General features: G+C 31.3%; 3 protein-coding genes across 4 annotated transcripts; 1 reads left to right on the top strand and 2 right to left on the bottom strand.

Moving 5' to 3' along the window:
* The first annotated feature begins 1,347 nt into the window (after positions 1 to 1,347).
* On the top strand, positions 1,348 to 1,908 carry LOC114373344 (putative RING-H2 finger protein ATL19). The gene has a single exon (XM_028330825.1). The coding sequence runs from the start codon at positions 1,348 to 1,350 to the stop codon at positions 1,906 to 1,908; it is 561 nt and encodes a 186-aa protein (XP_028186626.1).
* A 2,794-nt stretch (positions 1,909 to 4,702) lies between these two features.
* LOC114373343 lies at positions 4,703 to 7,489 on the bottom strand. Its single transcript, XM_028330824.1, has one exon. It carries the CDS (start codon positions 7,487 to 7,489, stop codon positions 4,703 to 4,705), a length of 2,787 nt encoding a protein of 928 aa, XP_028186625.1.
* Positions 7,490 to 12,493: 5,004 nt separating this feature from the next.
* Positions 12,494 to 19,060, bottom strand: LOC114376343. 2 transcript variants are annotated; one of them, XM_028334429.1, is made up of 8 exons: positions 18,917 to 19,060; positions 18,674 to 18,764; positions 16,163 to 16,282; positions 14,943 to 16,058; positions 14,794 to 14,857; positions 14,322 to 14,461; positions 13,909 to 14,220; positions 12,494 to 13,010 (listed from the first exon to the last, which is right to left on the bottom strand). In XM_028334429.1, exons 1-8 carry the CDS (start codon positions 18,946 to 18,948, stop codon positions 12,720 to 12,722), a joined length of 2,166 nt encoding a protein of 721 aa, XP_028190230.1. In that variant the 5' UTR covers positions 18,949 to 19,060; the 3' UTR covers positions 12,494 to 12,719. The 2 variants fall into 2 exon arrangements, with proteins under 2 accessions (XP_028190230.1, XP_028190229.1); XM_028334428.1 differs by having other exon boundaries at positions 16,157 to 16,282; positions 18,917 to 19,059.
* Between the last annotated feature and the right edge of the window lie 5,643 nt (positions 19,061 to 24,703).

The following is a 24,703-nucleotide window of genomic DNA, read 5'->3' as shown; positions in this document are numbered from 1 at the left end:
TGAAAAATAGAATTTATAAAATTAATTTTTATTTAAGTTTTAAAATTAGTTTTATATGTTGGCAATTTAAAATTATAAAAACTAATATTTTAGCATGCAGAATACAGAAGATATCATTTTACACATTAAAAAATTATTAATATTCAATTTAAAAATAAATATGTCAAATAATAGATTATAAAAGATAAGATATTAAAAAAATATCAAATAACTCCATTTAAAAAATAATCCATTAAAATATTCTTATTTAAAATAGTTATTCTAAAAAAATGTATATATAATATTGTGAGACGAGAAATATAAATACAAAGAAGATTTACACGAGTGAATCATAAGTGGTCTCACTGTATTTGAGTATTTTATTTACTTATGCTATTTTCACATAGAGTATTCATGATGATCATTAGACCCACATGATGTAAATACTTTCATTGTGATCCCATCCACAAAGATTGACTACCACATGATGTAAATACTTTCATTGTGATCCCATCTACAAAGATTGACTACCGTCATCTTACTTGCTCACCAAGTCAAACAATTGGTTCTGATGTTGATTTTTGTGAAATTATGAGGATGAACGTCGGGGAGATTTGGATAATTAGCAATCACATAAGTGAACTTAACATCACACTTTAACCTAAAATCTTTAACACTTAAGTTTACAAAAATTTTCTTTACTTATATGATACTCTTCATACTTGTACTCCAAATATATATATATATAGAGAGAGGAAAGTATTTTAGTTCCTAATAAGAGACTAAAAATCTATTTCTTTATAAAGTATAAAATAGTATAATTTAAATAAAAATATTTTAAACTTAAAAAATGCCATTTAAAAACCTAGATAACAATGTAATAATAGATTATTTTACTTATATTTACACAAATAATTTTAAATTTTAAATAAACCATACGAAACGAATACACGGTATTATTTTAGTATTTTAGACATGCTAAATATATTTATAATATTCTCAGAAATATACTTTTTAGAACTTTAAAAAAGATTAAAAGATTCCGTACCGGTAAAGATTACAATACCTGAATCAAAAAAAATAAAATTACAATACCTGTCTTGCCAAACCAAACCTACGAGCCTTTAGTTGTTTCTAGTTATCTTGTTTTGTTTCTTAATTTCTTCCTGATGCCAGCCTTTTTTCCCTCACTAAACGGTTAACGGATATTTATGCATTCTGTCATCGGGGACTATTAAGGTCAGACCTCACATTCTAGATCCCTAACAATTTCTTGGCACCTATAAAAACATTACACCAATTGTCATTGTCATTTTCACACACTAAGTTTTCATCAATTCACCGTTAAAACATACACAAAAACACATCATGGCCGAGTTCACAGAATTGTTTCCATTGGGCGAACAATTTGATGGTTTGATGCACGTGTATGTGTATGTCATCACATTTGATCTTCCAACTCTATTCATTGTTCTATTCATACTCACAGCGTTGTTCTTCATCTTGTATCGAATTCTCAACGGTTTGTTCTTCTGGTTATTGGAAATGAGGCCAATTGAACATGATATTGAAGAGGGTAATACTAATACCCATTTAGCCAATTATGGGGAAACTGAGCCATCTCACCATTTTACAATATTTCATGCCCTTGTGCATCCTTGGGCATTGGTGGCTGCATTTGAAGGAGCTTTTAATGAGAAAAGAGGACAAAGACTTAGAGCTTCCAAGAAATTGCCCCCTTTGGTGAATTATGGAAAGCATGGTGTCACAAGAAGTTGTGGTGAGGAATGTGCCATTTGCATGGAAGAATTCAAAGTTAGTCAATTGTGTCAAGTTTTTCCCGAGTGCAAGCACATTTTTCATTCTGATTGCATAGACCACTGGTTGCAGAAGAAACTAACTTGCCCAATATGTCGTAGTTGTATATAGATAATTTGTAATTGTGAAAAGTGTACATAGAATTGTATATAGCTATAAATTAATTTGAACAAATTTAATTGTAGATTAAATTGTGCCATGATGTTGAAGAGGGTATTACTCATTTAGCAAATTCAGAGACAACAGTTTCAAATTTACAAATTAAAGAAATATGATGAAAATGTTGTACAACTCTTATGCCACTACTATTTTATTTTTTTAATTTTAACTATGACCATCGAATTTAATGGTTCTACTTCTATAAGACTGATATATAAACTCGTAAGCTCCTTTGAAAAATGGTCCTAGCTTCCACAGTAAAATCGGCATGAATTATTGGTTTCCTTGTAAAAAAAAGAAAAAAAAGGATTGATGTCTTTCATAAAACGGGACCAGAAAGGGTAGTTAAAGAAAACGCAATTTTGAAATAATCATCGCCAAATTCAGGTCAATGCGTACAACTTTCACCAAATTCATTTCCTGCAAATCAGCATTTTCTTTTCCATAATTATATTCTGCCACTGAGATTTAAATTTAAGCAATTTAACTGGAAAAAAATGTTCTCCATATTTTACTCACCATGTTAAGCTTTGTCAAATTTGCCACTTTTATTTATTTATTTATTCTTTTTTTATTTTGCGACTATATTACCATCACAAAGACTCTGGTTCTGGCTTTCCTGCCCCTCTTGTGTACCAACAAAATACAAAATGAAGAAAGAAAAAGAGAGGAATCTGTTTCCACTTCCAACGGTTAAATGATTTTTAGGAAACATTATTACCTAATCCTAGATTACCTCATATACATAGTCCCCACATTTTTTCCAGGACATTTAATTGAGACTTTTAATTTATGAAAAAAAGTTATTAAAGCTTAATTACGATCACATAAAGATTAATTGAGAACATGCATAAGATTCTTGCATCATGTAATACTTTCTTGTTTTTAGAACATGAGGTTTCCTGTGAGCTTTTGCGAATTGGGCTTCCTCACTTACAACTACTACAGTAAATATTATGTCAAAGATTCCATTTGCAAAGTTGTCAATTCAAGGGTATGACAAAAGTCTATTATTAAAAACCCTGCCATCTTTACCGGATTATATTTTTTTTCTAAAGATAAAGACTATGCAAACCAAGGCATCTATATTTGGTATTTGCAACAAACGTAATTATGTCATGTTCAAATTATTCAGTCTCTTTCCTCAACAAAATCCAAGAGACTTGACATTAATGTAACCCGTAAGCTACAATTCCCTAACGAAAAAAACCAAAAAAAAAAAAAAAAAAAGTTAGCCAAGGTAACCAAAATTTGTTTCTCAAATCATTAAACATGGCTGCTGCTGCTTCTCAATCATTTCCCCCGGACCCTCTTACATTTTCATATTTTATTGCCAATGCTTCTAATGTGATTCTAATATTGTTCGTATGTCTTTGTATAGCTACCATATTTTCAACAATAGTTCTTCTTCTTCTATTAAAAATCTTTGAAACTATATCTAATATTCTTCTTGAAAGACTTGGGGATGATGTTGAAGAGGGAAGAATAAGTGATAATAGGGAAAGATTACAAACATATATACAAGCTTCTGAGATGAGATCAATTCATAAAGGGCCATCAATCAAACTGCCACAACTCGTAATTTATGGACAAGATCAAGATTATGAGTTGAGATCATTTTGAAGTAGAGATTGTGTCATATGTTTGGAGAGCTTCATCACCGGGGAATCTTGCCAAATTCTTCCACCTTGTAATCACTTATTTCATTCTTACTGCATAGAGCATTGGTTGAAGGACAATTCCACTTGCCCGGTTTGTCGAAATTGTTTATTAAAAACATGATGAGTTACAAAGTGGGTGATGTAAGTTTTGAAGAAAATGTGACCATACAAAACAAAGTAACAGAATAAGAGGAAAATTCTGTTAATAGACTAATAGCCTAATACTAGTGAAGTGTTGTTAGCAAAAACTAACAGCTCTTGCAAACTGTTTTCAACAATTATTTAGATATACTCTAATGATAGCTAAACATAAGAGCATTTTGTCTTTAAGTTTGAGGAATCTTTATACGAATTTTTCTTTCCTACCCTTGGCTGTAAAGCGTCGTATTTCATATTGATGTGTTTCATTAACTTGTGAGAAGCTTGGCTTTTTGATATGTTCAAAAGATTTTAACTTTTGTTACGTAGTGGGCTTCAAAAAGTTATTTTTGGTTCTTTGGTAGAAAAATAATTTCAAGAGAATACCAGATATGTTATGCAGTGTACCAATTAAATTTTTATCGTTGTACTCTATAAATAAAGCCTCAAAGTGTAACGGAATATTCAAATTTTAACAACATTCTAAACTTAAAAAAAATGATAGCATCCTTAATTCCAAATTATAAAAATAAGATCCCTGTCTTTATTTCAGTAACATCCTTAAGATAAGAAATATAATTAAAAAATTCATATTTTTATCAATTTACTTTTTTTTAATGAAAATCACTCAAATACTTCGATAAAGTTTTAGGAACCAAACTTTCCGTAATTTGAAAAACATTATCTAGAGAATCTATATGATCCAAGTCTCTCACCTACCAAAGTACTGATACTGAGCCTGTATTTTGAATTAAAATTTTCTTAGCAGACAATGCTTCGCTTAATCAGCCACATGAACAGTTCTTTACTGCAACAAAATTTATTTTGCTTACACTACATATATTGCAACAACACAACTTTATAGCTAGAATGCATGAGATTAGAAATGGCCTAATTTTGATTCACCATGATTATACCATTTGAACTTAGGTATCAAAAAGTGAATTTTACAAGTTGGCGGTCTCTACTTCAGCTTCTGATTCAGCAACCACAGGAACCTTTTCATATACCTTAGACCCTTTGAATCTTTGAGGAAGAATACAATGAGCGCCAAAACGTTGCTGCAAGTAGATAATGATAGCAAGCAGGACACCTCCCAATGGAATCACAATATCCCAAGCAGTGGAGTAAAAATCTGCACTTGGATCTGCATAGAAGTATGATCCACTATCTACGCGAGCATAATTATGAGTCCTGTAAAGATCATAAGCATGTGGCAACAGTCTCACAAAAGTGGTTCCAAAGTAAAAAGAACATGAAAGAACGTTGCCCCTCATGTTCGAGAACAGGTTTAGAATGATTTGTGGCAAGAGAAAACCATCCAATACCAAACCGCCATAAGATTTTATGTTCTCCCAAGATGAATGGTGTTGGTTCAATGGAGTAATGACAGGAACCGCATCTCCATCTTTCTTCAACTTCAACAGCAATGCAATCAATAAACCAGCAGCGTACAAGGCTAAAGTGACACAAGTAGCCTTTCTCTCAGCAATCCAAAGGCCTTTATTGCTTTCATCACTCTTTCTTGATGACCAAGTTAGCTGAAGGAGTCGGAATTGCAACAAGAAAGCCACCATGGTGATTAGCCTCACAGCTATTTCATTCACTTCAAGCCACACAACATTTCCAAACACAAAGTTTTTGTTGTTAGGATTTTGAGCAATAAGTGCCTCAAAGTTCAGAACAAGGGGTATCATGTATCCCAAAGTAAGCATTGCCATCATAACAAGTGAGAGCAAGGGGAGCACATTGGGGTGTCTCTTCACATGGTAAAGCTGCAATCCCACAAAAACAGATGCTAGAGTGGTAGATATCAGAACCATGATGGTCTCCATATCCATTCTCCAAACTAATTTTTCTGCTGCTTCAGTGTAAAATGCAGCTGAAGATAACTCCAAAGGTTTGAAGTATAGAGAATCTGACTTTTTGCGTGTGCTTTCGATGCTTCCCTTGATGTAGATTCCACTTCTTTCATCTAATGGTGGTAGCTGAAACTTCACCACAATCTCACAATCCACAGAATGAGCTGTTGGTGTGAGAGAGTTCAAGTGAAGATCGCGGCAGCCTATCATACACAAGCTTCCTTCTCCAGAATCATAAATTCCTTCAGCAGAAATCCTCACTGACCCAGAGGAATGATTAAGCAGGGAATTCTTATCATTTGAGGTTGAATTAGGCCACAGTGAGATTTTGTAGCTGATGTTAAACAAGCCACCACTGTGGAGTACTACCTCAGGAGATTCTACAATGGAGCTTGAGACATTCTGATCAAAGGTAGAGTCCACTGTAATGGAGCTTGAGATCTGATCTATGGTAGAGATCTCACCACCAACAGCCAAGGGAGATGAATAACCCCATGCTACTCTTTTGTTGGACTCTCTAACTGCCATGTCAAATCTCATGTCATAAGAATTGGCATCTGGATATCTTTTCTCCTTGTTCTTCACAGGCTTGGGTGCTGGGCATGACTTCTTAGCTCTGTCTAGTAGGCTATACTCATACTTTGTAGCTTGAATTCCCACACTACCATCATCTTCATTTCTAAATGTTATCTTCTTGAAGTAGCCTGAATCATTAGTACTCTTGTTGCTCCAAATTTGGCCAACTATGCTACTAGTGCTGTTGATTGACCAAGTTGAGGGGAATCTCAATCTTAGTCTTATTGAGCAATCACCCACATGCGTGCCAGCCAAGGATGATTCTATGATATGACAAGCCACTACACACAACATGTTTTTCTTCTCATCCCACCATCCCTCTCCTACCAACATAGTTTTAGGATTGAAACTCTGGCTAATCCAATAGTTACTAGTATTCAAAAACCTCACCAGAATCCGCAACCTATGCTTGTTGTTAGAAATGGAACACTCAATGCCTTTCAAAGACACTAGAAATGGCAGTGGACCAGAATTCTCACTAAAAGGAGTGCAGTTCTTTGAAGAATTGCACTCAGGAGAGAACTCTAATGGGAGCCTTCTAATAGCCCTTGAGAGGGGACGAGAACAAAAACTCAATGAACTCAATGACAAACCACCCTTCATAGCATCACTCCCAGAAGAGAACTCATTGGTAACTTCGGTGGAATTCAAGGTATATTTGTAATTTGCTTTTGGAAACATCACCACAGAAATGGGTTTGAAGTAGCTCTCATCCTTTGGAGAACTCAAGCTCTCCAAGCTTCCACTAACCAAGCTAGTGATATTGCTTGCACTGAAAACCTTATCAAGCTTAAACACAGCATCCAAATTAAGATGCTTACCTGTCTTAGAATAACCATTTCCTTTCCCTACCATGCAAGCCTTCCCTGAAGACTCAGACCAGAACCCTTCAAGCTTGAAGTACACATGGTTTCTACGGTAGCGGCGTTTCCGTTCATATCTTAAGCTGTCACCATGGCTTGAGTTCCCCACAGGGTAGTAGTAAGATATGCTGGATGTGAGTGAAACAGTGGCTTCAACATTGAACAAGTCAGAGAACTTGGTTGCACGTATGTACATTGGTTGGAGGTCAAAGTATTGGTTTAAGGAAGTTCCACCATCGATGATGCTATCACCACCTGTGAAGTAACCTCTTTGATGATCATCAAAAGGGGTAGAATTGTGAGTGTTTTCATTGGGAGTTGACTCTGGAACTATGGAGCCACAGTGGTCTTGGTAAGAGGGTTGTGAAGCAAAGGAAGGGTTGAGAGAAGATAGAGTGAGAAGAAAGAAGAGGATGGAGAGAAGAGAATCCATGATCATGATCAAAGGTAGAGAAACAAAGCAAGAATTCAATTCGGTGTTATATATAATATGGTATGGTATATCTCTATGCTTCTGCTATGTTCCACTGAATGTGAATGGCAAATGAGACTAGTATAGTATGCCAAAGTCATACAAGTTTTTTTTCTTTGACAAAAATTCTAGGAAGTTTTGATGAATTTTCTAATTTTAGTCTTGGAAAATAACCTAAATGTTCATTATGGCTTATGGACCCATTTTACTAGTCTTGTGTATGACTTGGTGGATATAGTAACGTTCATGATCAATGGATATTAGATTATTCACTTTCATTCAAGAGGGTAGATTCCCACTTGGCTCTAAGTATTATTAAAAGAGAGTTGACAAGGAATAGTTTGTTTGTGAGTATATTTTGTTGCTTAAGCTCTTGTTATAAGATCAAGTTCAAAGTGATTTGTAGAAGAAACTCTTAAATAAATAAGTTTCTTAGAATCATTAGTTTTTTTTCTCGGTGCCGCACCATTCCATTACGTCTCTCTCACAATCACAAGTGCCTTTTTGCATGCTCAAGCACTGACATTTCTAAGGCCCTCTTAAACGATTATTAATTGATATTTACCCTTTGCAAACGGTCACTTATTTTTCTCTCCGCCATCGTACGTATTTATCTTTATGAGGAAAAAAATATATATCGATTTTTTTTACAGTGCCTTGCTGAATCGGAAATCATTAATCCAGATTAAGTACGAAATTGATGGGTGAGGAATTTTTGAGTGGATATAAATCCAACACCTCATTTTTACACACAACAAATAAAAATTTACAATTGGTAAAATATATTTAATTTGATTTCTTCTGATAAAGATATGATATAATTAATTTTCTTTAATAAGGATTTATTATGCATATTAAAAACAAATCAGTTTCCAAATAAGTTGATAAGGCTTGATTTGATAATTATGAGTGAATGGCATGGAGTGAACAAATGGATATAGAAACTTCAAACTTGGGAACGTTTTCTTCGATGTTTTTTGACTTATTGTTGAGTAAGAGAACAAAGGTGTGGCCGGCAATTTCTGTAGGTGCCATCCATAATAATGAAATCGACATATTGTAATGTTGAGTATTTTATATCGATGTATATATATAATATAAGGGGGTGCTCTTGTTCAACCCCCCACAAAGACTTGGAACAAGTCATGCTCCCATATTAATTGCGATAACTGTTTTTAGTCAAGGCCCAAGAAGACGTCAAAATTCGAATAGTTGTTTATTTGATTTAATCCAAAAACCAGGCTCAAATCCGGCAGCTTTAGCCTATAACGTCTTTTCTATTAATATAAAAATATTATAGTACAAATTTTAGATTTTTATGGTTAAATTGAATTTATTGTTATCGTTATAATTAAAAATATATTTTATATAATTTACTTTTTTCTTTTATAATATCTTTTTCATTCATTCAAATAAGAAGAAAGAACTTTTACAACTTTTTTCTCTCATATGTTTTTCCATTAAAACAATACATTGTTTTCATCTTATTTCTACTCTATATTTTTCCTTTTTATTTCTTTTTCCCATGTTTCTTTCTTCTATGTTTTATCCCTCATGCAAATAGTGTTAAGGGAAAAAATATATATATACTACAGAAGGAGTGAAAAAATTACACAATAGGTGTGTATTTAACCAAGCTTATATAAAATTTATATTTAACCAAGCTTATATAAAATTTATAAATAATCCACTCTTCATCCCCAAATACAATCTAACAAGTCGTCTTGAAGAAGAGGCCAAAGAACGCGTGAAAGCAATGAAGCTTTTGTGCAGCTTCTAAATTGGGATAGAAGTTGAGGGAGCCCTATAAAATGAAACTTTTTAGCATGCGAACCAGAAAAAATAAATATTAATAGTTGGATTTTATTATTATAAATAATTTAAATTAAAATATAAAAATGAGTATTTTAAAAGTTAAATAATTTTTAAGGTATTTCTAATTTTGACTGTTTATATATAATTTTGTGACTTAGATTTTCTTTTCTTATTTGATCAAGACTTCATAATATATAGAATAATTTATAAATACAATATATCAATCTCAATATTATATTATGTATTGTAAATTTATAAAATTAAATAAATACAAAACTACAATTAAAGTATACTAATACATAATAATTAAAAATATATAAATTTTTAAAAAAATACAAAATACCAAATTAGGTTTAAATGATTTAAAATATAATTCATATATATCAAAATACACCAAATTTAAATGAAAAAATGTAATTAAAAAGAGAAGTCCAACTAAAAATAATCAAATATGGTTCTTCAACATAGATTAGTAATCCTCAAAATTAATAAGGACTCATTTGGAGTGGTTGCGAGTTTTAGTTTTTGAGTTTTAGATGTAATCTTTAAAATAAAACTTGTTTGGTAAAAATGGAGTTGAAATAATTTTTATATTATTTTCCAAACAACTTTACATTCATTTTTAAAACAAAAAAAAAGAGTTGTGTATTTGAATTTTAGTGTCAAAAAATACACATTTCTTACATTTGATAATGATATTTTTTATTGTTGTCACCACCATCAATGTCACATTTGTCCCTGTCACCACCACACCATAGTCAGCATCACCATCACTATCATCGCCACTAACATCACTATGTCACTGCCACCACACTCACTAACAACGTTGTCACAACCACTACCACCACTTGGTGTCACCACCAACACCATTGTCATTGTCTACTAATGATGACATCATCACTATTATCATTATCATCACCATCACACATAAACACTTTTAAACTAATTTTAATACGATATGAAACTTTCAAAATTAATTTATTTGAAACCGATCATATTTTAAAAATTGGTTTATAAATTTTTTGAAACTAAAATTAAAAATTAGTTGTTGATTTTAAAATTTTTGAAAACACTACATACCACCCCAAACGGACCCTAATTAATTTAAACCAATATGAAAGAAAAAAACACCAAATCTCAATATTAGATCATCATTCTCTAGTTCAGTAAAATTTTATATATATATATCATTGTCCACTAGTATGAGTTGTGAAACAACAACACGACGTTAAAAGAAAATGGGCCTAAATGTAGCCCAAGGCTCCATTCCATTTTAGAAAGTTTAATCCGAAATACTTCAGGGTGTTGCTAGGTGCACCCAGTATTATTACTGGTGTACCCAGCACTTAAGAAAAAATGATGAAAATACCCTTGATCCGTAAGCCATTTAAGTTGATCCGTAAAAATCTTACGGATCAACTTAATCCGTAGAAACCTTACGGATCAACTTGATCCGTAAGCCTTTTACAGAACAATACGGATCAACATGATCCGTAAGCTTTTTACGGATCAACTTGATCCGTAAGACTTTTACGGATCATGTTGATCCATATTGTTCCGTAAAAGGCTTACGGATCAAGTTGATCCGTATCAATCTTACGGATCAACTTGATTCGTACAATTTATGGATCATCCTCACATACACCCATCACAAATGCGAAAAAAGCGTAGGGACAGTTTTAATATTTTAATTAAATACTGGGTGCACCTAACAACACTCAATACTTCATTGCATTTAGCATTTTGGATTGGAAGCAATAGTGGAAATACAGGAACTAACATCCCATGAAGCAGCGACGAGTCTTGTGAGCCTACAGTATTGACCGGTAGAACTGGGATAGGATTAAAAATTAAAAATTATTGTAGCAAAAAGTGTGTATTGTTGATTTGCTGTCACATTAATTTCTGAAACTAAAAATAAATAAATAAGTACTTGAAAATGAAATTTGTTAGTTAATCACTTTAATCAAAGTTTCAAGAAAAAATATAACTTAAATGATAATATTGACATATATTTAGAAATCAAAATGATAGTAAATAATTAGCTTAAACTGACAATTTTGGACACCTTAAAAAAACCAAATTCCTTTGACTCAATCAAAGTTACAGAAACGTGTTAAATAACAAAAATAATTTTTAAAATTATCGTTAGAAAAATGTAAAACAAGAATATTATTTTTCAAATATAAGTTGAACTAATATCATTCTTTCTTTGTCTCATCTCACTTGCAGTAGGGTAAATGGAGCTAAGGTATTAGTCTCAAATTTCTCGAGCCTACGCTTTGAAAGATATTCCATAGCAATAGTAATCTCAAGATTGCAATGAATGGTGGAGACAAAAAGTTCCATACCATTGACTCTAACTTTAGAGAAATGGTTAATGACACCCATGTGCTTATAGATACCCAAAGAGAAAAAGAAGTAGAAGAAAAATATCCAGACTAAAAAAAAAAGAGAAATGTAGATGTGATACGTATTTTTAATTTAATAATTATAAAAAATAAAATGTGAATGTGTGGAGCAAGAGATTCATATCCCATTTTGATTTTTTAAAAATCTTCAATTAAAACGTTAAAAGAATTTAAATGTACTTTTTTAAATAAAAAAAGTTTTTCATGGAAAGTTAAACCAAACGGATTCCTAGATCAAATCAAATTTTAAATCCAAATTTTGATAAGTGATCAAAACCAAAAGAAAATTTATGAAATCTAAACGAATCTGATACTAAATTTTCAAAACCGGTACAACTCATGAATTGTAGGCTTATATGCTATGGGAACCGATTTTGCATAAACCAAAAATGATTCTTAGACACCTTATGTGTTATTTGACATCAAATAAGATAAAGAAATAGTTATATAGAAGAAAAAAAATATAGGTATAATATAACCGGCTATAGAGAGAAATGATAGTTATTAATGGGGTATTCATATATATCATTATTCTTAATAAAACCGGCTATTTAACCTTTTTTTCAGTTGTTTTGTTTTTTAATGGAGGTTTATTAGATCAAATTAAAGCAGCACCAATTTACAAAAAAAGAGCTCATGTTATAAATTTGCTTACCTTTTTTTTTTTGCTAAATATGAGAGAAGACAACAAAACATAATAAGCAAACACACATAGGGCAGAATACTATGATCAGTGATCTTATGTCAAACTAACAAGGTGTTATATTTTTATTTGCAACTATATACAATTATGGGCAGGCAATTGTTCTATATGTTCATGAAAATAAGAGAGCAGATATCAAGAGTCAACTATTGAAAAACAAAACATAAATATGGCAGTAAGAAAAACATAAATGTGTCATTTGGTGTATCAAGCCTCAAAATTTGGTTTATCCAAGAGAAATGTTAGGTTCGGGTTTGTAGCCTCAGGCAATACTTACACCTGATGGTTTGATCGCTACTGGAGTTGTTGCTGGAGGCAGCAATTTATCAATGTCCTTTGCTCCAACTTTAGCAAATTCTTTGACAAGCATGTTCATATATCCGGATAAAGAATCCTTGAACTGCTGTGAGCAGCTTCTGTCTCCCTCATCAACGTCCTGAACCCCTCCTTTGACCAAACACCCAACTTGAGCACCTTCCATGTATGCCTTACATGCCACCAGAATATCGCTAGCTCGGTTGCAGAAATGCCCCTTAACAAGGTCCTCGAAATTCTGAAACCAAAAATAGAATTGAAAGGTTAATTTTGAACCCACAAAAAGAAAATAGAAACAAGTTTGAGGCAACAATCATTTAAAATATGCATGTGTGTGTGTGTTTGTGTATTACAGCACTTATTCTTCATTCACATGATCCCCATTTTCCATAGATCAATGAAGTAGGCATATGTTGATAAGACTAAGGATCCGTTATTAGTGATGACTTACAATGAATAGTTAAAGTCAAGAAACTACAAAAGCACAAAGATGTTGAAAAGCTAACTAAATCGAACAAGGTAAGGAGATACAAGCAGTTCCTCATAGGGATAGGCAAATTCTCCACCCCTCGGGATCTGCCGCATTTGAGCCCCTAGGTTTAGGAACTTTTAATCTAGAGGGATGGGGCAAAAACCATCCCAAAGAACCTTATTTTAACTTAGGGTATCCCATAGCCGAGAGATAGAAACTAATCTTCCAAAGTACTAAGATCCATTTACGGTACTGAACTCTCTCAGAGTACATTTTGGTACAGGGCCTTATGTGGAAAAATGGCCAAGACAAGAGATCTCAATTACTGACGAATGAAAACCTGTGTATAACTTATCCTTTCAACAAAGTAAAGAAGACACTAATTCGCTAAAAGAAGACATCGAGCATTTTCTTATATGTAATATGCTAAGTTTATTCTAAAATTTTACATTTGATTCCTAGATTATCTAACACTGTATATTTCTTTTTCTTATCTTCCACTGAAAGGCAAAAGCATGCCTTGGCATTGCTTCTTTAATTGCCCCCCACCCCTTCCTTCCTCCCTCCCCCAAAAAAATAAAAAATAAACAAGGAACTACCAAGTGAACAATGCAAAAAACCTTGCTAGAGATATAAAAAATCGAACCAGGACTAGAAATCAAACCTTTGGAGGCTTTCGTATCATATACATCATTGTCCTCAATGATAGAATGAATGTATCCTCATTATACTGAAAAGACATCTTTTCACCATTTGCTGAACCACTCATGTGTGCATATCCAGGTTCATTAAAGTAAGGCTTAGTATTCAGGATTAGACCTTGTATAGATACCAGAACCTGGAGAATTGTTGACATGCCTGGAACCCACTTCTCATTTTTGCTGCCGGACCAGGTGTTAAGTAGACTAAGGCATACTTTGCCACAAGCATACAAATTTGGGTTGAGCCGAAGACCTCCAGAGTGGTAGTGGACTTTCTGCCATGAAAAGATACCCCTTGTGTCAGACTTCGTTTTAAAAGAGTGAAGTGTGAACAATAAAATAATGCGAGTCAGAAACAGTATCCCCAACCACATACCGGCGGTACATTGGGATAGGCACTGGGAAAGAAAACATCAAAAAAGAAAAGGCCATCATGATAAGGAGTCCCTTCTGCTCCAATAATCACAGCCCTTAAAAGATCCATCCTTGATTCATAAACTCTGACAAATATTGAAGCTGAAGGGGGCAAAAGAAAGAGTCAGAAACAGTGAGAGATTGAGCAAGATGCCAGTGGCAGGTTGCACTTTATGGTATTCAGAAAAAAATGTATAGTTATTTCTATGTGTAACTTCCAATATCAGAACAAGTATCGGAACTCTTCTGAATAAAAAGTCAATAACCATTATTCTATAGGATAAATCATAAAATCAGCCAAGACAATGATTGGAGTTCTTTCAACAAAGCTCTATCAAAAAAATAATAATGCTTGAAAGTATTTAAAGACTAAATTGGATATGGCAAGAAAAATAGTACAGCTATTTGTAACAGGAATACTGAAACAAACTCACCTGGCAAATCCTTCTCCAAAATCCTCCACTCTTCCTGGATTTTTTTAGCCCAATTCTTGGGAGGCTGTTCAAGAAATAGGTTCATGGTAAACCCAAATAATTAAGCTCAGAACTGAATCAAAGAGTGAAATAGCATTTGAAAAATTTACCTGATGCATTGAAGAATTACTGCAAAAAAAGTGATGGTCTGAAGTGTCTTCAACAGTGTCAAATTGTTTAAAACTTTGGAGTTTCCTCAGAATTTCCTCTTTGGCTTCATCCGATATTGTCACAATAGGGCCATCCACAGTTTTTCCATCAAATCCATCTCTGGCAGAATCGTTAACCCAGTTGTTATCAAACACATGCTCCGGATGGGCAACAAGAGGATCAAATGGATAATAAATATGATTAGGAATATTATTAAGATGAGTAGAAAATGGTTTAGTATTATGAGAAATCTTCCACCAAGTTTTTCCTGATTCTATTCCTGGAGGATACAATGATCCATGATGTCCAATGAAAGTTGAATGGGATGAAATGCTACTGCCAGCTTCCTTCTTAGCAGTTTTAAATTGCCCCCAATATGGCAGCTCACCTGCATGTGGCAGCTTCGTGGCCTCTGGATGGTAGTTAAAACCATGGTATGTTGAAGCAGGCTTCTTTTTACTATGGAAAGGCCTCGAAAACCACTGAGACTTAGATGACTCCACTCCTAATGAAGCATTTGAAGTACACCCTCTGAGTTTTGAAGTAGCTGATTTCATCTTAGAAGGGGCAGGTTCAGAAAAAAATTGAGAAGACAACTCTGCTCCGGAAGAGTGATCAACATTACCCATTTTGATTGGAATGTTAATAGCACTCCCTAAAGATGCTTGAATTTTAGAGTTAGTTGGCTCTAATGACAAAGAGGGCTGAGAAGAGGGTGTCATGGGACTTTTATTAGCATTAGATTGCATATGATGCCAAGGATACAATGTACTATTTTCAGTCTTCTTTGAACCTACAACATAGTCTGGTGGCAACCAAGTAAAAGGTGCTTCAATTCCAGGAGGTATATCCACATTATCAAAGTGTTTCTGTAATAAAGCATACTCATCTACATCCATATAATCTTCCGACAAAATATCAATGTAGTCATCATCGTCATATGATAGATCAGACCCATGACCATCAATGTTGATCATATTATTTGACACTGAAGGAAAATTGTTAGAAGATGCAATCCCACTAACTGATCCAAAATTTTCCACACCAGGCAGAGAGTAAGTATAATCAGCCGTTTTCTGAAAATGATTTCAAGCAAAATGTCAGTTATTTTCATGTTGGAAAAGATACTGTACATCTGACGCAAGAAACAACAAAAAATAAATCTTATACAAACCACAACTTGATGATCATCATGAACGGCGTCAATTGTCTTCCCTTTGTTACTATTATTAACTTTTTCACCAATTATCACTACATCCTCAGAGTCGTCATCAATGTCAATCACATCATGCAAAATGACCTAGAAAAGTAAAATTCAATTATTACATGTGAATAAAGACAATGTAGACTCATAGAAAGATTCATAAAATAGACAAAAATAAGAGGAAAATATATAAAAGAAAACAGCAATGCTTATGAGGTTTTCAAACTGAACAAAAGCAAATACAAACCATAGTAAAACAATCTTCCCTTGTATTTTCAATTTTAATTTAATTATACTAGAGAGTTGTTCAATGGTATTCTTCTGTTTTGTGAGAGCACTAGTACCCCTTAATAATTAGTGGTTAATATTTGCCCATGTGTCCCACTTACTTGAAATATAAATACAGCAAGTTATTTGTGTATTTGTAATTCAATTAAATGGGCTCAATGTTAAATATTGGCCCCTAATTTCTGAAAGTACTGGTAGCTTCATAAAAACAAAGAGTACGCATGGAATCTCCAAGAAAAAATCTCCCCCATATTCTGAAAATCAATACAAACCTCCCCAAACTGAAATCATACCTTTGTAAACCTAGTAACCTACACAAACCTCCCTTGATTTTTCTTTCTTTGTTAAAAACTTCCTCTTTAGTAAAAAGATTTTTCTAGGTTTCCAAAATAAAGGGGACAACTAAGTAGTAAGGAAAAAAATCCAAGGCAAGTGAGGGTGATTTAATAAAAAAAAAAATATAATTACACTGGAGAAGATATCAAAAAAATGATCAAGTTAAAAACCTCACATACAGTAGAGAAAAAAACAAAAAGAAATATATGTTATTACAGAAAGGGATTCCTCACTTTCCTTTTTACTTTTCCTACAAACACAATGTTTTGCTTGTACCTACTATAACTACAACAAGAGTAGAAACTGTATTACAATTTACAGGTTAACCACACAGGCCCAACAACTACAACGTTCATACCTTGAATGAAAGAACAGAATCACATACAGTTGTTTACACATAGGAAACAGGCAGCATAATAGAAAAATGAAGAAAGCTAAAGTTCCAAGGAAAAAAACAAATGAATGAAACACAAGACTGATACCCAACCCACAAACTGTTTCATTTTACAATTTCCTAAGAGCAGTGGCTAGAAACATTTTCATCTGCAACGGACTTGCACATAAATGACACAAAAGTAGGCCTTGACTAGTTCATTGTAATGCCCTTTCACAATCAGATGATGAAAAACAGTTTATGCATGACAAGAAAAATAGTACAGAAGTATCCAATTTGCCATTCCAGGGCTAACTACAGGTGAGACAAACAGTACAACTATTGTGATGATAACAAAACCTTATTACACATGCATATATAAGCTCTACTGTCTTGATTTTAACTTTTTACAGCAAGATATTACTGTTTTATTCAAAAGTCCTTAACCAATCAAGAGAGGCAATGTAACTCACTCAATCAAATTGACCTTTCTGATGGCCCAGGTGCCTATTAGACTAAGAAGCACGAAGAGAAATAAACTAATAGCCAGCACAAATTAGTATAGTCTATCGGACCTAGCCATGAGTGAACAAAAAAAAATACATTTTAATTTTTCCTTGGTTTGAGACAATAATTCATGGAAATGCATTAGACACAAACCCAATTTGCAATGGCATACAAATTATCCTTGAAGGCCGTAGGAAATAGATCCAATCATAAAAACCAACCCACTGCCAAGTTTCCCTCATAACACAGCTCGCTTAACCTTATTATCCTCTAAATCATACCAAGAAAATATCACCAGCAATTCACATGCATAGCACGCATATATCGCCACAATAGAACAACCTGAGAAGAAATAACCATGTGATTTGGAAGTTTCTCAATCACATGAGACATCAATTATCAATTATTAGGTACACTGACAACACCAGGGAGAAAAAAAGATATGATCAGACTAAAGTTGCAAAAAATAAATAAATAAACAGAAATTTTAACCAATGTATCGTCCAAAGACTATTTATAGCATAGTAGTTCCTTTTCCATTCCAAGGAATACAACAAAAGCCCCAAAACTCCAATCCCTTGGTAATAACAACGTGATCATGACCATAATCCACAACATGGTAAAAAATTTACAATGTCAGAACGCACACGTCACACTAAACCCATTCCATTTCCAATAACAAAACTCACATGCAGCAACAAACACGAAAAGGTTGTCTCAACGACAGCAAAAACAGTTACTTTAAACCAGAAAAGGGGAAAAAATTGTAACAACTGAAAACAACACACAACACAAACACAAACACAAACCAAAACAACACACGATCATGGCTGAAAAGCGAAAACCCAGATTTAGAATCTTCAGAAAGATCAGAACTTTGAACGAATCGGAGACACCCATCAGAGAAAAAACGATCAAACAAACCCCCCCATGAATTCCCAAAGAAACAAAAACGAAACTTTGAATCGGTGGAAAGAGCTTGCCTTGTTCTGCTCGCGGAATCTTGGAGGGTGGTGAATTGGGGGAGGAATCTCGATGACGTCAGGGTCCATGGTGCTCTTCGAAGGTTCAATCCTTTGGTTATTTGTTCCACAACAAGAACGAAGAAAGAAAAAAATAAAAAGAGTGAACGTTCACGCGGGTGTTATATGGTTATGCAGAACATGAGAAAGAAAGAGAGAGAGAAAGTGTGTGAAAGTTAAGTTAAAAATTGAGGAGAGAGAGACCTTAGTGTTGCTGAGTGGGGGCGCGGCTTCATTAATCGATTGGCTTCTGAAAAGAAAATTCAAAGGACTTGAGCACTTCTACTGTCGTACAAGTGTGGAAATGTTTGGATAGTATAGCAGTATATTTTAGAAGACAATGTGTGTCAACAACCTTTTGCATTGTTGGGTTTGGTTACAAAGAAAAGTGATGGATGTAAGAAAAGTTTTAAATTTAGATTGATGAAAGAAAAAAAAAAAAGAAGGAAAAAAACAAAATTTTGAATTTATTATTTTTTAAATTTTTATTTTATTTTTTTCTATTGAATAGAAGAAAAAGTTTTTGTTATTTGTATATTTTCTTCTCTATTTTTTTTATCATGCATATTAGTCAAGGTTATGATGACACTGATAAAGATGTAAAAAAGATGAATAATTAAATTTTTGTATGTAAATGCAATGATAAATTGATGTTTGAAAAATTAAAAATATAAATGTATAAAAAATTTGACAAATTAATATATTATAATATTCAAAAATTAATTTGTCATGCTTTTTACATATTTATAAATAAATTTATATTTTTTTATTTTTTATGAATCAATTTATCATCATGGATTAATTTAATTATCACCCTAAAATAAATTATAAAAATTTATTAAAATATCAAGAGCTCATCTTTTATGTACCTTTTTGTCTGTTCGGTTCAAAGAAAAAAAAGAGAGAAGACAAAACTAAAAATTTAAATTGAGAAGAACATTGAAAAGGAAATAAGATTTTGAATTTTTATTTTTAGAAGTCATTTTTTCACTTTCTCTCCAACTAAACAAGATAAAATATATTTTTAATTTTTTTTCTTCCCAACCAAAAATGTAAAGATTTTTATAATCATAACTCATAACCAATTAAAAAGTATTTGAAATATGATCTTTAAATTATTTTTCATAATTATAATAGTTAATAAATTTATGATATGTAATAATATGTAATTAAATAGTAGTATAATTAAATTTTTATTTTTAATAATTAATATTGTGCTATATTTTATTTTTTAAAATATATTGAAGACTAAGATTTAACATTGACTAGTAATTTGGCCTGTGTAATTTACTCGACAATTGATTTATTATATAATTAATTAAAATTTATTATTAATAATTTTATATGATTTGGAGAAATTAAAATTTAATTTAAAATATCACTATGTTTGCTTTTTATGAAAACTAAAGCCATGTTATTATAGCATTTTGATGCATGGACAAAATAAAATGATTGTTTGATATATTTATTATTTTATTTTATTTTCTGCTGCAGTTAAAATTTGTTATTTTTCTCACAGTACTTCTTTTTTTAAAGAATTCTGACAGTAGTTCTAGTAAATGTTTGAATATACTTTGATTATTCGAAAAGAGAATTTGTTGATAGTATAAAAAAATTATATTTTATTAAATAAGTTTTTTTACTGAACTAAATAAAAAAATTATATTATTATCTAATTTTACATTATCTAATAGTTAGAGATATTAAGTTTTATAATAATAATTTTAAAATTCATTTTTTCAGAAGTCAAATTGTAGTAGTTTAAAGTGAGACAGAGATTTCTTTTATATGACTTCGCACGTAGACAAGTAGGATATATCATTATAGATTACGTCGAAGCCAGACACGGCTACTTTCAGAAACAGACACCATTTCTCATTTATTTACTACTTTGCCATCATGGCTTCGATATTTTTTAGCTTTTACTATATCCTATCTTGTGTGTGCCCCAATCAAATAAAAAGTGTATGAGACAGCTTTTGTCACAAAGCTAACTTTCATTACAACCTTTTGGTTATAACTTGGGGCTCAAGCTCAATTATCTTCAAGTTTAATAATAAAAAAATAGTAGTATTTGTTATTATTACACCAAATCTATGCAAACTTTGAAATTTATTTTTGAAAAATGTTAATTTTTTTAATGACTCAAACAATCAATTATTTTAAGAAAAAATAGATTATACATTATGATAGTGTAGAAGTTTAAAGCTAACTTTTATAATAATTAATTAAAAATTATTTTAATGATAATTTATTATTAAATAATAATTTTAAATTTATTTTTATACTGTTAATGTATGATAATTAAACTCTTATTTTAATTACTTAATAAGGAAAAAATAAATGTTGAAAAAAAGGGAAGTTTTGGTTCCAATCCAGTTTTCTCTCTTAGGATAATAAAATTTATAAAATAAAAAAAGCGTTTTACAGGGGTTTAATATTTTTTTTTCAAAAGTACAAATTTATTTCGGTTATGTTTATTTTTTTTTTACCAAAAAAATGTGAGAAATCTAAGCATAATACAATACTAAGATTTGTGTTTATGGAATACAATACTAAGATTCTGAAACTATATTTTTGTTCAATTTATAATCAAAGATATCTTCAGTTTTTGGCAATATTATTTGAAATTATCAAATATATATCTGTATGTACTAATATGCATAATTGATTATAATTTTATGATAATTCAAAACTTAAAATTTGTACATTTTATTTCAACATTGTAATGCGCGGACTAAAATTAAATGGTATTTGTAAAGATATAAAATGTATTTGTTCTTTTAAATTTAATTTTATTTTCTTTGGAGTTTACATTTTAAACAGAGGCTATAAATAAATATTTTAAATTAATCAAATTTATAATTCAACTTAAAAGAAGTATTTCATAAAAAGATTAGAATATTAAATGCCTCGTGCTTTATTTGCACATTATTATTTAATTATATATTGTTTTTATAAGTTTAGACGTTTAATATTTTAAGGAAAACCGAAATATAAATACCTTATGTCACCATTGGAAAGATATAAAATTATTTCTACAAATTAGTTTATAGTAAAAAAAATTACAAAAATAAGTTATTACTCTCGCTGGGTTGATTAACCAGTACCATTGGTTAGGCACTCGTGATTGATATTCTCCATCATGACACAATTTTGTTGATTTTCTGTCATCATTTGATACTATTCAATACAACACAAATATATATTCACATATATTCCTACTTCTATTATTTTATTTTATGCAATTTGAGTTCCAATTTAGTCCATGATTTTGAGTTCAAGTTTACGCCAATAATATATACTTTTAGGGTGCGGGTCTTGCACCATGCATAATTAATAAGGACCATAAGTCTAGGGGTAGTTGAAATAAAAGTCTGTAAAAGTGTTCCATAACATAGCTGATTATATATTTTTCCATGGTAAAAAAATACTTATGTTGTAAATACTGTCTCTAGTAGTGCCACTTCTTTTGCCACTTGGCATTCTAGATTATGACATCCTAATGCTGATGTTATGAAGCTTGTATTCAAACTTTTTAATATGCCTAATATGAATAAAACATGTTATGACTTTTGTTCACACTGTTACAAAAAATTATATAAGTTTTATTAAAAACGATAATAAAAATTAAGAACAGTAAAATTTAAAAGGATAAAATGGATAAAATTAGTATTAATTTATTCTCTTTTTAATCTTTTACAACTATTTACATTTATTTTTAAAAAAATCTAATGAGAGAAACATCTATTTTTATGAAAAAAATATTTATTCAATATATTCAAGTAAAAAAAATTTACTTTATAGAAATTATTGTCTCCATTACCTTTCATGTAGATCCATCACTGCACATAGTGGAAACAAACCTTAATTATGTTATAATGTCTCTTGAATATTGTGACTATGTTGTAATTTTCAGTTTTTACTTTGTAACATGTCTTACCTTCTATTATGCTGCTTATCAACCAGATCTTGTAATTCTCCCAGCTTATCAATATCATCGACCTCCTTGTTTGCTTCCACAATCCTCCCATCAAAATCCTCACCGTGTTGTTTAGACCATTCCTTTAGAGCTCCTTTAATACCTTTCAATTTCTCATTCAAAACAAAAGGTTTTCTTCCCTTTACCTTTAATTTTGACCAAGTTTTACGAGAAAAATCATAATAACTTGGTATTTGTTTTCAGCAATTCAAAACTCGAATAAGGAACTATTTTGACTTTAATAAAAAAAATGTCATAATTACAATATCAAGGTTTAATTAGAATTCTAGGGCACAATTTTATTAACAATTTTATCTTTATCTAGTTTTGTTTACTTTATAAACATATTCACACATGCGCCACAGTATACTACTATCTTTTATCCAAATATACTTATAGTTGACCTCCCTCCATTTGAATCATTACACGTTCAATGTTATTTTCAGCATCTTTTATATTGAAAAATATCAAATTAAAACTAGTTCCACGCTTTGCATAGTATTGGTCTTATTGGAAAATAGATCAAGATTGTTGTTGTAACTAAAATAAGCAATTGTCATGCATCTAATTAAGATAAGACAATGAAACAATTATAATAATGTCACCATGTGTTGTCCTATTAGAAAAAAATCACTTAATCTTAATAACTTTTTTTCATGTTTGCGCATCAAAAATTAAATTGATTTATTATCTTCGTCAATAATTATTAATTGTTGTATTATAGCTAAAAATATGTCCAGAAAAATAACAAATTAAAATTGAACTATTCGCTTTGTCAATAGTTCTTAGTCATAGAATATTTTTTTTAAATATTATTAGAAAAGGTTAGAGACAGTTATGGAAACATTTGAGGATGGAGGAAGTGTTTGGGAGGTTGAGCCACGGTGTGACGGAGTTCCTCTTTAATGAGATTATTGGAGTAATCTCAATCAGTTAAATTGAAGATACATTATCTATTTTTTAAATTAAGTCTAATACGATCTCATCAACATTGTATTAGAGAAGGTCAAAGACAATTAAAAAGTCCGTGAAGATAGAGTGTGTGGGAGTTTGAATCACGGTGTGATCCTACTTTTTTTTCCTATATTATATATGTGTTTGACTATTGTATTTCTGATATCTTAGGAAGGATGCATCTTAAACTCATGGAATATCTCTTTACGAAATAAGAAGAAATCCCAATTAGCCAAATTGAAGATACAACATCATCCATTTATGAATTTGAAATTGAAGTCCAACATCAACATTGGGGATTTTGAAAAATTACTATTAAATAATTAGAGAGACAGAGAATATCAAAATTTAGCACAGAATAAATATGTATTTATAAATTTCACATGTAGGAATATAATACTCTAATATAAGGGACAAGGTGATACTTAATTTAAGTGTGACATTCACGCTTTTGGTTGATACAAAGTTGTTCAATGGTTATTTTGTGACCAAATTTTGAGTTCCAACAATTATTATGTTATTTTGTGATTTTCTTATTGGTCAACAATAAGATTACATCATAATATACAATAAAATAATACAATATTTCTTATCCATATATAATATCTTAACTACATATATTATTCGTATTTTTTCACACAGGACGGATAGCAAGTAATGATTGTGAATAATCATGATAATGGGGGCAGGACAAGGACATATATGTCATTTCAAATTAAAATTAAAATAAAATAATTTTAAAAATTGAAATGTATTTTAATTTTATTCAAATTTGTAGTTATTTAACACACAAAATTGTATAAGTAATGATTGTGAACATACATGACAATGGGGCAAGGCAATGATGTAGGGATATAAGCCAGCTTGGTTTGGGTATGATGAAACCTATAATCAAACCAATCAAATTTAAAGGGCTTGTTTGGATTGATTTTCCAAGATTTTTTTTTAAAAAAAAATCCAACACAAACCAACTTGTTTGAAAACGATTTGGATTAAATTGGGTCAATAGATCAAAATATTTTTTTTCTTTGTTATTTTTTATAAATTAGATTTTT

Source organism: Glycine soja, chromosome 11, assembly GCF_004193775.1.
Source record: "Glycine soja cultivar W05 chromosome 11, ASM419377v2, whole genome shotgun sequence".
In the NCBI taxonomy this organism is placed as follows: Eukaryota; Viridiplantae; Streptophyta; class Magnoliopsida; order Fabales; family Fabaceae; genus Glycine; species Glycine soja.
The sequence above is the reverse complement of the archived record's forward strand: the minus strand, read 5'-3'. Positions and strand labels throughout refer to the sequence as shown.

Excerpts from the sequence above, each read along its gene's own strand:
- LOC114373344 (XM_028330825.1), top strand. The coding sequence starts at position 1,348 with ATGGCCGAGTTCACAGAATTGTTTCCATTGGGCGAACAATTTGATGGT.
- LOC114373343 (XM_028330824.1), bottom strand. The coding sequence starts at position 7,489 with ATGGATTCTCTTCTCTCCATCCTCTTCTTTCTTCTCACTCTATCTTCT.
- LOC114376343 (XM_028334428.1), bottom strand. The coding sequence starts at position 18,948 with ATGAAGCCGCGCCCCCACTCAGCAACACTAAG. Across the intron at positions 16,283-18,673 it reads GATTCCGCGAGCAGAACAAG|GTCATTTTGCATGATGTGAT; the intron begins GCAAGCTCTTTC and ends TTACTTTTCTAG. Across the intron at positions 14,221-14,321 it reads CCTATCCCAATGTACCGCCG|AAAGTCCACTACCACTCTGG; the intron begins GTATGTGGTTGG and ends TTTTCATGGCAG.